This window comes from Myxocyprinus asiaticus, chromosome 27 (genome assembly GCF_019703515.2).
Source record: "Myxocyprinus asiaticus isolate MX2 ecotype Aquarium Trade chromosome 27, UBuf_Myxa_2, whole genome shotgun sequence".
NCBI lineage: Eukaryota > Metazoa > Chordata > Actinopteri > Cypriniformes > Catostomidae > Myxocyprinus > Myxocyprinus asiaticus.
This window is the reverse complement of record NC_059370.1, coordinates 13,830,026-13,846,402: the sequence shown is the minus strand read 5'-3', so window position 1 is coordinate 13,846,402 and position 16,377 is coordinate 13,830,026. Positions and strand designations below refer to the sequence as shown.

General features: G+C 35.4%; 1 protein-coding gene across 1 annotated transcript in view; it reads right to left on the bottom strand.

Moving 5' to 3' along the window:
* Nucleotides 1–1,212: 1,212 nt before the first annotated feature.
* Nucleotides 1,213–16,377, bottom strand: part of LOC127417563 (relaxin receptor 1-like) — a 120,406-nt gene continuing 105,241 nt past the window's right edge. Inside the window, exons 15-18 of the mRNA XM_051657564.1 lie at nt 10,376–10,605; nt 6,380–6,790; nt 5,477–5,695; nt 1,213–1,523 (exon numbers count right to left, since the gene is read on the bottom strand). Of these exons, the coding sequence (XP_051513524.1) occupies nt 1,213–1,523; nt 5,477–5,695; nt 6,380–6,790; nt 10,376–10,605 (1,171 nt within the window). The remainder of the gene's footprint in view (nt 1,524–5,476; nt 5,696–6,379; nt 6,791–10,375; nt 10,606–16,377) is intronic.

The window sequence follows — 16,377 nt, the reverse complement described above, 5'->3', positions numbered from 1 at the left end:
TATAAGCTGTAAACAGATATCTTTTGTGTTTCGCTTGTAACTTCATGAAACACAAACAGAATAAAAAATAAATAAATACAAAAAAACAGCAGATGCTCCAGTTGAGACAATTGCTTTAATGAGTCCAAATACAATGTATTATAATGCATAGATATTAAAATAATCTTGGATAAAATGCGAAAGATCCCAAAGATGTCCTTGTTATCATCCTGGGGGCATTCTCTGGTAAAAGTGGACCAATCACAGCTGTGGTCTGCGTCAACGAGGTGCATGTCAGGCTATGGCGTAGCTACCCGTAGCCTACGCCGTAGGTTTGACGCAGAAGTATAAATCGGCCTTAAGTGCCTCACTGTAACCTCGATTTTTGCTTTTTTTTTTTTTTTATGAAAAATTATATTTTGTGGTAATCAGTGTTATGCCACAAATACTGTTGATTAAGCTTAACTTTTATTGAACCTGGAATATTCCTTTAATATATTCACTAACTATGTGGTAATGCATATTATTTGGGATAATCCAGTGGATTAAATGCTGTACAAATGAAACGTATTCCATCTCATTTAATTTGTAACTATTTTTATGAAACTTGACTGGTGCAAACCAACAGATGAGTTTATTAATAAAAAAGGAACGATATGTCAGCCATCAGTGCAAAAACAGCATCACATTGTAACACTTAAGATTAAAACTCAAATACTTAATAGTCAAATTGTAAAAAAGTTCTAAAATAGATAGTTCTGACTCTAAAAGTCTTTTTGGATGAGCTACATTTGATGCAGTTGTATGACCAGGGTTAAACTCACAACTCTGACCACACATTTGTTGTTCAGATGTGAATTCAACTAATGTGACAAGTTGATGGCAAGTTGCAATGTTGCTTGGCAACCTTTAACAACTTGTTTAGGACACAACCTTCTCTATATTTTCACTTTACGCCATGTTTTTTCCTCGCCGTCACATGTAAATAATGTAAAACAGTCCTGCCCACTGATAGCCGATTGGATATACCTATTGTGGTATAAACGGTATAGCAAAACCTTCCCCGGCTGACACATGGCATATACACGCCAAATCCTAATTATTATCCCTGCTTTGAGTGAAGTTATGAATGTGAACATCAATAAACATACAGCAAAATGTATGCCTTGTCAGAATGAGCCCCTAGCTATAAGGCATGAGGTGAGGTGGATGGCAGGACCCCATCAGACCACCTCATGTCCCATTCAACCCTTCTACCGCCAGTAACTGGGTTGTGCCAGAGGCGTTGGACATTTCGGACGGGTGCGCCAGGTAGTCAGGCGAGCAGAGGGTTTGGCTGTTCTCCTGCAGGGGCCACATTTCCTGCCATGTAAATGAAGGCAAATGCGTTGGATGACTGCTGAGGAGGGGCCTTCGCTGCCTGTAGTTGGACCACACCTGCAGCAGTGTCTCTTTAAAGGGCCGTGTGGTAAGAGTGTACAAAATGGGGTTCAAAGCACTGTTGATTGGCAGAATGAAGATGACGACCCATGAACTGATGGTTCCTGCAGAGGTGTCATTTGACAATCCAAAGGGAAAAAAATATGTTATAGGTCAAATGATTGTTACAGACTGACTGAAATCAGACTTTTAAAGTGCATGTAAACTTACCGAATGTTAGGGAAGCTACTTTGAAACTGTAGTGTAATGAGAGACTCTTTTTTTAAATGTTTTATAATTACAGTCAAGCTACTCTTTTGAAAAGAAGCTACAATTCAAACTACTAACAAAGAGTAACAAACTACATTGAAGCTACTTTAGTGGGCAATATCATTTTAAATATATAATTATCTGGTTATACCATTTATAATTTAAACAGAGACAAATGTTTCTCAAAATGAATTTATTGCAGGCATTAAATTTGAAATTTGAAAATTTGAAAACCACCTGCCTAATATTGTGTAGGTCCCCCTCGTGCCGCCAAAACAGCGCCAACCCGCATCTCAGAATAGCATTCTGAGATTATATTCTTACCACCACAATTGTACAGAGCGATTATCTGAGTTACTATAGACTTTGTCAGTTCAAACCAGTCTGGCCATTCTCTGTTGACCTCTCTCATCAACAAGGCATTTCCATCCACAGAATTGCTGCTCACTGGATGTTTTTTTTGTGTTTTTGGCACCATTCTGAGTAAATTCTAGAGACTGTTGTACGTGAAAATCCCAAGAAATCAGCAGTTACAGAAATACTCAAACCAGCCCATCTGGCACCAACAATCATCCATGCAATTATCTAACCAGCCAATCATGTGGCAGAAGTGCAATGCATAAAATCAGGCAGATACGGGTCAGGAGCTTCAGCTAATGTTCACATCAACCATCAGAATGGGGAATTTTTTTTTTACCTCAGTGATTTGGAGCGTGGAATGATTGTTGGTGCCAGATGGGCTGGTTTGAGTATTTCTGTAACTGCTGATCTCCTGGGATTTTCACACACAACAGTCTCTAGAATTCACTCAGAATGGTGCCTAAAACAAAAAACATCCAGTGAGCAGCAGTTCTGTGGATGGAAATGCCTTGTTAATGAGAGAGGACAACAGAGAATGGCCAGACTGGTTCGAACTGACAACGTCTACGGTAACTCAGATAACCGCTCTGTACAATTGTGGTGAGAACAATGCTATTCTGAGATGTGATTTGGCGCCGTTTAGGCAGCACGAGGGGGACCTACACAATTTTAGGCTTGATCGGTGTACAATAAAGACAACTATCTAGAATTAAAACAAATGTATAACCGAGTCAAACATCATACGACATGAACAGCCAGCATCTAACTATTTTGCTATATATATATATATATAACTAAAACAGCACAGGTACTCAGTTTGGTGAATCATTTTTTAATCTGTTTAGTTACAAGTGTTTCTTCAACTTCGAGCAATTTCATGTCCCAGGGAATATACATAAAATAAATAAAAATACAAATTATTACATATTAAAAACTATGATAATCCAAACAAAAAGTAAAATAAACTATTTCCATATTAATTATTTAAAAATTATTTCTAATAAAAAAATAAAAAAATGACTTAACCCTCTATGGCATGAATTTTTATTTTGGGGGGAAAAAAATAAACCAGATATTGGTTTGTTGCCTCAGGGCAACAATGTGCTATGAGGGTACTGAAACACCAAGGATTTCTATAGTACATATGATAAGTGGAATAAGGAAAACAAGCAATATATGCGTTAGAAAAACTTTTATTTTGACAAACATCAACACAGATGGTTCCAACCAATCACAAACATCAAACAATCAAATAAACAAACCTCTACTAATTACAACTAACACCTCATGTATAAATGTTTCTCACATTTCATATAAACATATAAACCAACATCCAGATGACTCTGTGTGTTGCATAGGCCTTCAGCGATGCATGACTTGATGGTATACAGCTTCATATGTTCCTTCTTTCTCATGCCAGTGCCTTCACAATCTCTTCAGTAGAGCAGCCAGGTGATATGGTCCTAATTATGCATCCGAGCACATCTCCACACTTTAGCATGATATTGCCCGAACAAAAGTGGTCTAACTGCACAATGTTGCCCTGAGGCAACAAACCAAAAAACACAGTTTTAGTGTATAAATAAAAACAAAATAAATCTTTAAACAATCAAACATACTTCTTTACATGCTCATGCACATGCATATATTTTTTTATATAAAGTTATTTCAATTTAAACACGTTAAAAAGTGATATTTATCTTACCAATTGGAGGCACTGTGTCCCATGCGGCTTTTCTTCCTGAAAGGACTACTCCAGACCCACTTCAGCCCCTCATTTCATTGAACACAGACATGTCAGGTGATATTATATATTTTCTTTTTATAAAAAAAATAAATAAATTAAAGGGGCGGTGTGAGGTCCAAAAATTTAGTTTGTTGCCTGAGGGCAACACCATGCCATAGAGGGTTAATGACTTTTTTTTTTTTTTTTTACCAAATCAACAAATGCTGTTTTAAGAAAACAAAGAAAATAAAATCACATTTTAACTATATATTTTAATTGTGTGACATTTCCAATCAAGCTGAAATTTTGCCAAATTATGCAAAAAAAAAAACAAAAAAAAAAACAAACAAAAAAAATAATATATATATATATATATATATATATATATATATATATATATATATATATATATAAACAAACAAACAAACAAAAAAAAAAACGTTAACTGTATGCATTTAGGATACATAAAATGTTAATTATGAAATTAGTCTTGGCACGACAAAGGAGTCTAAATAAAAATTTTATTTACATTTTTTTAAAATGTCATTTCCATCACCGTCATTTCCACCATGGAATTCTATTAAACACAATACAGAATTTAAGATGTGCTGGAAATGATACTGTGGTGGGAATTTTCATGAATAATAATAATAATAATAAAATAAAAAAATCACAAAAAGGACACATCACATGTTGTGCATGTATATACACTGTTGGACAAATTTTAGTAGACAAATAAAAATAAAAAATAGTGAGAGAGTGAACAAATGTTTTAACAAGACTTCTTTCTAGAAATCCACAGTGCTAAAACAGCCAGAAGTTGAAGAAACACCCTTACATAAGCCATCCGAATGAATCGTTGCACTCGAATGAATCAGACTTTCCAATGTTACTTAATTTGGTCTCTCTCTAATAACTTATGAGAAAAAGAGAACAAATTATATGATATATGCTATCCACATAAATGTATAGCTCTATCCTCTGTCAACAATTGTCTTATTTGGGTCTATTTCTATTTCTCTATATTCAAATGTATTTCATATTTGAGTCTATTTCAAAATAAAATGTGTTAGAAACATCTGAGATCAAATTGATAATTGAAAGATAACTAAGGACTCCATTATGTTTGCTGAGCTATGAAAGAGCAACAATATTTTCTTCTGGGAAGTGGGCAGAGAGTGACAAGTAATGAGGAGAAAATTATAGATTTGAGGATAAAATCTCATGTCACTTTTTGCTGATGAATGAAACGTAATTTGGACAAGACAGGCCACTTTTAAATTCCCTATTAATTATCACTGGAAACATCATTATAAAAAGGGAAGATGGGAACAAAAACATACAGTATGTTTGCACTATAATCTTTCTGTTAAATTTCCCAGAAGCAAAGGTAATAACTTGGGTCCAGAAAACTGCATAGAGGCACAAATGTGTCCAGCCATTGTTAAATATTATGTAGATGGAAAAACCATTCAATGTTTTTGTCCATTGACCATCCTGAAATTCTAGCCACAAATCTTAAGATTAAGTGAACCTTTCACAGTACTGCATGCACAATTGCCTTGTTTAGATGCCTTCAGCTTTTGCAATATTTGTAGACACTCAAGCGAAATAAAATAGAATGATGAATTAGCCACAATTGTACTGCTTTAGCTCATCAGACTCATCCTTGCAGAAACCGATGGCCCTTTAGACTTTAAACGGTCCCCATTAGATACCTACCAGGAATTTCAACCTCCATAAGTGATAGAATTTTGAGTATGAAAATGGGAATCCAGCACAGCGAGTCAGTGATCACAATGGAGAAGAAGCGTTTGGCAATCGTCAGCTCTTTCTTAATATGGTTGCTGTATTTGGTCGTCTGCGTCCCTGTTCTCTGGATATTGTAAAACATGCTCCCATAAGACAGTACGATGATGAGAAAAGCCACCAGATTCAGACCTATTTGGAAAAAGGATATGTTTTGACATTACAGTGGAAAATACTAAATGAAATGATAAAAAGGTTATTATAAGAAGGATGACCCTGATCTGAAACTAAACACCAGCACAATCTTTCAAAAAATAACTTTGCACAGGTGTTGAATTGGGCTCAAGAAAAGGACAATGCACTTTAAAGACCTTTCAAGGCAAGAAAGATTAAGTTATTGTTGAGATAATTGGATGCACTGGACTCCTCCACATTTTCTCAATGCTCTCATATTGTTAGGGTCCCAAAGCACTTCACCCAATCCAAATTTAGACCTCTCAATCTGACCTCTATCACACCAAACAAACTGAGCACCAGTAAAAATGTATCAGAAACAACCCTGCTTGCTGTAAACACAGGCAAGTAAAGAAAGTAAACATTTGAAATATCCCCTCACCAATCATAATGGGTTATTTCATTTTGAAACATATTTTATATGATAATATATTACAATTACTTACTATTTTTCCTCACACAGTTTGGGTCTTTAAACAGGAAATTAGCCTATATTGCTGCTGATTGATTGATTGATTTATTGACTGAATAGGGGTCCCACGCAAGGAAATCAAATATTTGGCAGTCCTTCATTTCAAAAAGTTTGAAAACCTCTGGTCTAGTAGAAAAACTTTTCAACACAATTATAGGGTTTTCACTTACCAAGAAAGATGACAATGGAGTAAATTTGTGCGCCAAGAGTCTCCGGCTGCTCTGAGTGCAAAGGGAAACACACGCCATTGGTTCCATAGAAGTTTCGGAACACACCTTTAAAGACCAGAGGCAGGAAAGCAATGACGAAGCCCAATATCCAGATGACCACCAAAATAGTAACGGTACGTCTGCGGCCTGGGGTCAGGTAGTGGAACGGGTAGACAATGCAGATGTATTTTTCCAGGGTGAGGTAGGTGAGGAGCAGCACTGACACCTCGGTGGAGAGCATGGCTAGAGATCCAATAACCTGACATGATACACTGTCCATCCAGGCTTGGGCGTGGCGGTTATACTCGCCCCGGAACTTAAGGTCATACGCTCCAATCATGAAGAGGTAGATGCCCATCAGACCATCTGCACCTATGCAGTAAAGGAGATTGTAAACTAGAGAAATAAAGATAACCTGGTCTCATAGATTTATGTTACTTTACATACATTTTTGCAAAATGATTTTTACATGGCTTATTGTACATATAACAGCACTTTCCCAGTGAAATAAACACTAGAGGCACTAATACAACTATGACTTTTATTCCCTATCACACAAATCATGACTAAAACGGCATATTATCCATTCATAAACACTTCCTTTTGCCCTATTCCTACACAATCTTATTTTGTGACATCTAAACACTTTTATAATAATGCATGACTTGTAAGGCACTATATTTTAAAGTCCACACGTTAGCTGAAAGTGTCACAGAAGCACCACAAAATGATTCAGCAACTGCGTTTATCATGACACATTTTCTTTTTATGGCACTATTGGTTAGGTTTAATTTTAAGGTTTAGGCAAGGGAGGTAGGTTTTGTTGATTTAAAACTCGAAAGAGCATTAGCCTTAAAAACCTCATCTGTTTAGGAGAAAGTTTCACTGGTTTTAGCACCACACATGGACATTTCACCTCGGAATTGCCCTGATACGTGGTATGAACAATGTAATATTTTGCAATGTATCTTTCATGTATTTTTCATTAGAACATGCTGAATAAATATAAAATGTTCCTAAAAAGGCTTCAAATAAACAAAGCATTATTTTGATAGCACCACAGAGCCACAGTGTTTACAATTTTCATGCAAAATCAACCTACTTAGAGTTGTCTCTTAATATTAGGCTGGGATTGGTGATGAAAGTGTTGTAATATTGAAAAAAAAATTAATAAAATACAAGCATCACTTTTAACATTGCTTTCAATACGTGTTGTCAAGCATGTTAAGTCAGAACCAGGCCCAGGCAATGTATGAAAACTGACAGGAGGCTGAAAATCAAAAAACCAGTCTGCCACTTTCCGTGTCTGACCCAATTCCCTCCTGCTGGTGCCTTAAATTGAGTTAAGACAGCATTTCTCACCCACAGATTCTTAAGCGAGGAAACTTAACTTAAACATGACGGTCAGGGCTGACACCGTGAAAGGCAGTTCAGCCAAAATCAGCTACTGGGAGATGATGCAGCTATTAGTAAATGACCTAGCAAGAACATGACCAAACAATGCCAGAGGCATACAGTAGGTCAATAATGATGTCAAAAGTGCCTGTTTACATATCCACCCCAGTGGGGTGTGTTGTATTGAGGTTGGCCAATTTCACGGGACTGTGCAAATATATGTTATCAAGGTCAAAAGAGCAGACCTTATGTTCGGGAAACCTGTCTGAAAAAATCCTTACTTTTGCAAGTCCATTTGATCCATGGTATTGGGATTTTTTTTTAATTTTATTTTTTTTTTATTCCCAACTTTTTTTTTTATTTTGTGGTACCTGAAACTTTCTATTCAACCTGCACAGTCTAGGGCTTTCAGAGAGAGAGAGAGAGAGAGAGAGAGAGAGAAAAAACTGCACTGTAAAAAGGACTATTTTATATAGACACAAAATGTAGTGCTGTTTTTACTTTGATCTGGGGCAGAACTATGTTTTTCAAATCTGTTATTTTGGTCTTCACTTGTCATTATTGAGCAGAACAGTAGGGTTCCAAACGCAAAGACGGCATTTTTTTTCCCATAGAGAAATAGATTTTTAGGGATAATGTATAAACCTTTCAAGACAGGCCTACATTGAGCTCTGATGGTGTTAACCAATGCTATATATTTCTGTATCTGTTGTATTCTGCTATATGTGCTACTTATTTCACCTTCATTAAACAAAAAATAAAAAAAATAAATAAATAAATTCATGTTTAGGCCACATCCACTATAATCCTGTGGTAATGGAAAGTGTTTTCAGGATGCAATTTTTTTTTTTTTTTTTTTTTTGCTCAGCAGTGACCGCCCACTCTTATAAAACATTGCAAAATTATATTATTGAGTAAAACTCTCTGCACTCTTCAACTATTTCACAAATATATATTTAAATATTTTGCAATAAACTTTAAATTTCTTGTTTAATAATAATAAATATCTATCATTAGTCAGTAGGTTTTTTTATTGTACCATTGTTTTATGATTCAATGACATCATTCACAACGCTTCATGGGATGAGCGGCCATTCATCAAGAATTTAAGTACACAGTCTTGTACCTTTGTCTTTTTTTTCCTGATTTTCATCATTTTTGTTCTTGGCTTATCAATCTTTATTGAAGATCTAGACTTCAATTTCAGTTTTTCATTCCTTGGTTAGACACACCAGGTGTGAACAACATGAATTAAGAAAGTGTTCCTTATAGAACAATTGGCTTTTGCTTTGTACAAAAGTGGTCAGTTTACTGAGGTAGAATGTACAGGTCAGGTATATCTAAAACCAGCCCCCACGCTATCAGTCTGTTGCTTAATGTAACATTGGATAGTGGAGTGGAAGAGAGGAGATGCAGGAGTGGAACAAATCTTATACAAGGAGTCAGTCCAGGAAACACGCTGGAGTGGAATAACATTCTAACAAGGAATCACACTAGAAGATACGCTGGAGTGGAAGACTAAGTAAAAACTCAAAATAACAAAACATAACCAACCAAATAACACTTTAACAATACAAGAACTGACAAGGAATGAATAAAACTGGAGGGTATTTATACACACAGGTGCTGATGAGGAAATGGAGGAAAGGTAAGGAAGATTGGGAACAGATGGCAGTGATGAGTGCAGTGCATTATGGGAAGTGTAGTCCAGGGGAAACTAAGGATTATACAAAAACCATATCAAAATAAGAGTCCACAGAACAGAACGGTGAACAACTGTGACACTTTAAAGGTGCCTTTGCCTTTTTTTATTAACTAGGACAGCCTTTACAAGTGTAACTTGTAACATTCTATGCTGCTGGGAAACGGATAGATGATAAAGCTTCTTAATATATCTATATCATGTTTACATTTAAAATAATTTAGCAGATGCTTCCATCCAAAGCGTCAGACAAATGAGGAATTCTTTACAACATTAGTGATTCCTCCTACGGTGACAGTAACATGAGACTGTCAAAAACACTATGAATCTTGATTGTCCTGCTTTCATTTATGAAGCATCTTAGGATATGGTGCTAACATAAGCAGCTCCTAAAGCTTGATTGAAAAGATTAACATGCATGCTATCTCAGTGAGAAAGCCTGAATGTCCTGTTAATGTACACAAAGCACTTTTAAATACATTTTTTTTTAATACAATTTCATGACAAGCTAAACAATATTTTGAAGAATGCCAGAGATAAAAGGTTGTAGTAGACTAATTTTGTGTGAAATTGCTTTTAATTTATTTTCTTTAGAGTTTTATATTTGTTTTATTTTGACTTTTCAATGACAGCATACACTCGAGCTGGCATGGACTCCACAAGTTTGTACAAAACCTGATGAGCCATGTTATCATCTGATTATTACATATCTGATTATTTCTGATTATTTTCTGGTTAAAATGAAAACAATCCAGAGGTCTCAGATCCCACTGTACATCATGAATACCAACACTGAATAAATGTGTTCTTGTGAAAACAACATGTGGTTTAAATCTGCTGCAAAGAAATGGCAGTCTTACAGCATAATGAGATGATGCACATAGCATGGAGCTTGTTCTCTGAGCGGATGTAGGAACGCATGCAGATCACAAAGAAGTTGCCGAAGCAAGTTGTTGCCGAGACAACCCAGACGAAGACACGCAGCACGATGTTGGCCAATAGGTCCTCGAAAGATGAGATGCCATCAGTGTTGGGCTTGCAGCTGCGGACATGAGGCGCATAACCACAGTACTGGAACTTTTTAAAGTAGCTGAGGAGACAAAAGACATGTAGAACGTAATCAGAACACTGATTGTTCTATCTATTAATCATTTTAATGAGTATGTTAATTAGTTACCGGGCCCTATTTTAAGAGCGCTAGCATTAAGCGCAGCGCTATGCCATAAGTCATAAGTGCAAAGTCAGTGGGAATGGCCATGAATTTTTGATATTTTCGTGCAAGCATGCACTAAGTCTAGGTGCAAGTACGTTTGGCAAAATCGCCCGTGCAATGCGAAAATGGGCTGGATTAAGTGCAATTTAATTCTGAGGATTTCTTATAGGCTATAGTTCATTCCCTCAAGCACCAATGATTTTTAACCAAGACAGCACATTTATAAGAAGTTGGTACTGTAAATGGACTGTATGCAATGAATCAGAAAAATAGAAAATGTGCATTAACTGCATCCTTGATGAATGCCAGGCATATTTCTATGACAGTGACACGCTCTTTTGATACACATGGAAAATGTGATTCTCTTCTGAATTTGGATGTACTCTCAGTTAAATTATAGGTAATGTAAGTATTATTAATCATTTTCATCTACTGACACAAATCATGGCTAATATTAACATTGATTGTATCGGCACACACTTCACTTCTACCGGTCAATTTTGTTTAAAAAAAATGAAATTCATGTATTCAAACATGAAAAAATAAACCAAAATATTTCTAAATTCAAATGACACTTTAAACGAAACAAAAACATTATCAAAATAATGAAGTGGTATAAAAATCATACCCAATCCAAACATTTTATTCTCTCCTTCCACCAGCCCCTTTTGCAGTGACTTAAAAATCAGTCTCTACAACAGGTGGAAAATTACTAGTAGGCTACAAATTAAATCATAAATACAATTGTAAATATACAATAATTATAATACATATAAACATAACAATAATAATACTACAAATAAACCATGATGTCTAGAAAGTTTAATACAAATGTCAAGCGATTACCCCTGAAAAATTGCAATAGTCAGGGACATTATATGATGTTCTGTACTTTCAAAATGTGGACATGAACTTTATTACCACCTGCTGGTGGAATCTCCAAATCGCAAATGCAGGAACTGAATTTGAACTTTGCGCTGAGTTAAGAGGTGGTTTTGAAACATCATGGCACAACAACCTATTTCTCAGGAAAATAGCAAATTGCCGTTTGCGTCACTTAATTTACATACAATACACTCACAGTTTGCACACCTACACCCACAAAAGTGCAAACACTCCCACTCACGCCCATTTGTGCTTTGTACTGGCATGAAAATTGCACTGGCACGAAAACTACACTTAGAATGAGCGCTTTCACGAAAATTGGATAAGACGTTGCGCACAGTTGTAGTTCGCTTTGCACACTCACGAAAATAGAGCCCACCATCTTTAATGAGATACAGTATTACGATCGCAATAGAACTGTCTGTCTGTCTGTCTGTTTGACTAGACACTCTATCTATCCATCTATCTGTCTGCCTGTCTGTGCGGAACTCAGAGGGAACTTATACCAATATCATAGAAAACTAAAACTTTTAGATCACTTTGGTTTTAATAATGAATTTTACTCAGTCCCTTTTATTGAAAAATCTATATGGGAACCACCAGAGAAAAATGTGTCTCCTTTTAATTAGAAAACTTTTCAAAGAGATAGAAATTTTCTTTTTAGACATTTCAATAATCAGGATTCTATGGATAACTTAACGATAAAACAAAGCAGGGCCTTAAAGCTGAAAAACAAACCGGAATATTGTTATAAAGCCAGCGGACAAAGGTTCAGCCATAGTAATTATGGATAATAGCCAATATCTTTTAAAAGCGAATCGTCAATTAAGCAATGAAAAACATTATATGCCTCTTTCAAATTCATTACAGGAAGAGACCCAAAAACACATTAAATGTACTTTGAGAAAAAAAAATATTAATAAAAAGCAATTAAGGTATCTTATTGGCCCAGATAATCCACGTGCGCATCAGTTTTATCTCTTATTAAAAATACATAAGAATCCAACAACATGGATGGTTCCCTTTGAATTTCCATGTGGTCAACATATAGTATCGGACGGGGTGGAAAGAGTACTGAAAAATAATACTCAAGTAAAAGTACTGTTACTTCTTAAAATAACGTAGTTTGAGTAGAGTTAAAGTAGCTGTCCTAAAAACTACTCAAGTAAGAATAAAAGAGTAGCTCATTTAAAAGTACTCACGAGTAGTGAGTATTGAGTACTGAGTTGCGAAAGCTATGCTCCTTTATAATAAAAACTCTATGCTGCAATTTAAAAATTTAGCACACATACCGTAATTTGCATTCCCTTTTATGGCTGTTTGCCAGAAAGAATAAAAAATATAGGTATTTTATAGGTGTTTGTGATTGACAATTTTTAAAATACATGACTTACCTATGATAATGTAAACACTACATGAATCTGATTAAAAAAATAAAATAAAAGGGCGACATGATTACAGAAATGAAAAGATGAAAAAGTTATTTTCAATATCATGATGTATGAAACAATTACATTAAAATCAGTTTATGTGTAGGTTCTAAATTTCCCTTAATGCCGACTGAGAGAGTTATTGTTGTGCATAAAACATGTTCAAAACAATGCAAGGAATGCAAAAAACAAACAAACAAACAAAAAAAAAAAACACTAAAAAAGCAGGGTCACTTGGCGCATCATGTCCCGCACAATGGAGGCAGTAGAGCAGTTGTTTGGTACAGGGGCCACATTGGGCTTTAAAGGAATAATTCACACAAAAATTAAAATTCTCTCATTATTTAGTCACCTTTATGCCATCCCAGATGTGTATGACTTTCTTTCTTCAGCAGAACACAAATTAAGATTTTTAGAAGAATATCTCAGCTCTTTTGGTCCATACAATGCAAGTAAATGGGTGCCAAAATTTTGAAGCTCCAAAAATCACATAAGTCATCATAAAAGTAGCCTATTCCATGTGACTCCAGTGGTTAAATTCATGACTTCAGAAGTTATATGATAGGTGTGGGTGAGAAACAGATCAATATTTAAGTCCATTTTTGCTAGAAATTCTCCTCCCTGCTCAGAAAATCTCCACTTTAACTTTCACTTTTTTCTTCTTTTGTTTTTGGTGATTCACATTCTTCATGCATATCTAGTGGGCAGGGAGAAGAATTTCTAGCAAAAATGGACATAATATTGATCTGTTTCTCACCCACACCTATCATATCGCTTCAGAAGCCTTGGATTTAACCACTGGAGTCACATGGATTAGGCTACTTTTATGCTGCCTTTATGTGCTTCTTGGAGCGTAAACATTTTGGCATCCATTCAATTGTATTGTATGGACCTACAGAGCTGAAATATTCTTCGAAAAATCTTAATTTGTGCTCTGCAGAAGAAAGAAAGTCATACACATCTGGGATGCACGAGGGTGAGTAAATGATGAGATAATTTTCATTTTCGAGTGAACTATTTCTTTAAGTAGCACGTGGGGGGCTACATGTCCTCCTTTTGAGGTACAATGTTCCACATTGATTTAGTTCTTGTATCTTTGAAGCCCAGAAATAGTTGTGTTCTCATTCTAATGCATGATTCACAATTTTCTGAAGTTTGTGACTGGTGGAATGTTCTGCCTGAAGTATTGCTCTACAAAGGTTGATACTTTTCTATCAGGCATTAGAAAAAACTTGATAAAGGCTAAGCATAATTATACATTATTTTATCATCTCTGCTTTCCTAGTAATTTATTACACAAATTAACACACTCTCTACATCAGGGTTCGGTATTATAAAAAAAAAAACTAACAATATTATAAAAAAATAGTGTTATTAAAAATGTCACTGTTTTATTCTATTACATTAATACTTTTAAAGCTACCTAAGTTATTCAGCCAAAAGTAGTGAGTGGTTTTCTCGTTTCCTTGTTATTGTTGTTTGATTAATAGCCTTTATATGACATAGCCTACGAGACAGTGCTCAATTCGGTTACATGTACACTTTAAGTCTGACATTTTGATGCAAATACACTTTTTGTCCCACTGTTTACATTCACTTTAGACCAAACCGACTGCGTTTACATTAATGCCTCACCAAGATGGGCATTGGCGGAATTATGAAGTGTATTTGATCGTTTAGGCGTGTACCCGCATTAGCGTACAAACATTAGCCACCTGTCAATCAAACAGCATGCAGCTACATACGTCAGGAAATAAAAAGTCAATTTTTTATATTTTATCTAGATCAACCAACCAGTGGTTGTCTTGCTATTGCGATCGATGTAATGAACACCCCTGGTCTAGATGTAGAACATAGACTAAGTATAGAAAATTACTCAAAAGTTTATCATCGATATCGAGGACATCTCTCTTTTTTTTCAGATAAACATTACGATTGTTTTATCGCCCAGCCTTATTGATAACATTGCCTTAATGTTCTCACATCAACCCAATAATCTCAGTGATAGAAAGCTAATTTACACGCTACGTTATAGACACATGGAACCTTGTAAGCAGAAATATGAAATTTACCTCGATATGTTTCTTAAAATTAGAGGCAGGATTAATGCAGATATCTGGCTTGAGCAAGTTAACTCACATGACCCAATCAAGCAATTGGCCTTTTTCACTGCAAAAAGCCCTTTTAGGTGCGGCCGTGATGTTCAGGTGTTGAAAATGTGTTTGAGGCATCCTCCACATCCATAAGAGTTGGCACCTGATCTGCAGCTGCCGTTCAAGTTTTTTACGTGTGATTTGATTTGACGGGAGTCACGAGACTCTCCCTAGCCAATCATGTTGATAGATAAAAATAAAATCAGGACAGGGAAGTAGCTAACACAGACAGTGGGAAAATAGCACAGTAAAAGTACAGTTACAGCACTTAAAATGTACTCAAATGAAAGTATACAATTTTTAAACTACTTAAAAAAGTACAATTCCTGGGAAAAACTACTTAATTACAGTAACGTGAGTATTTGTACTTCGTTACTTTACACCCGTGGTATTGGACTGTGAGTCATGTCGGGTGGCAGCATATACTGATTATTTTTTAAATCCTCTATCACAGATGGATCCCAGTTACATAAGTTGATACATATCATTTTGTACAGAGACTTAGAAATGTTGTAGTAACTGAAAATACTTTCTTTTTTTTTTCTTCTATTTATATTGATAGCCTCTATACAAATATTGATACAGCCTTGGTACTCAAAGCAGTAAAGAAAATATTTTTGAGATATCCAGATCCAGGAAGATGTGATGAGATCATTCTGTCACTGCTGGAAATGGGTCTAAGCAGAAATTATTTTGTATTTAATTCTAAACACTATTTACAAATATATGGCACAGATATGGGAAAGAAATTTGCCAGAGCTTATGCAAATATTTATATTGCAGACTGGGAGCAAACTGTCTTTCAGAAATATCCTGTTTTACTTGTCATGTATTGTAGATATTTGGATGACATCTTTGGGCTTTGGACTCATTCAGAGGGAGAGTTTTATATATTTGTATACATATTAAATGCACATCATCCCAGTATCACTATCAAGTACAACCTCCAAAAGACAGATTGGAATTTCTAGACACCCAAGTATTTTTTTTAAAGAAGTGGTTGGGAGAATGAAAGGTTTGGGTACAAAGGTTTTTTTTTTTAAGTCTACTGACACATGCACTTTTGCATAAAAATAATTTTCACCCTAAACATACATTTAAGGGGATTATTAAATCTCAATTGATCCGATATCATAGAATTTGTTCCCAACCAGAAGATGTTGAAGAGTCAACATTGGTAC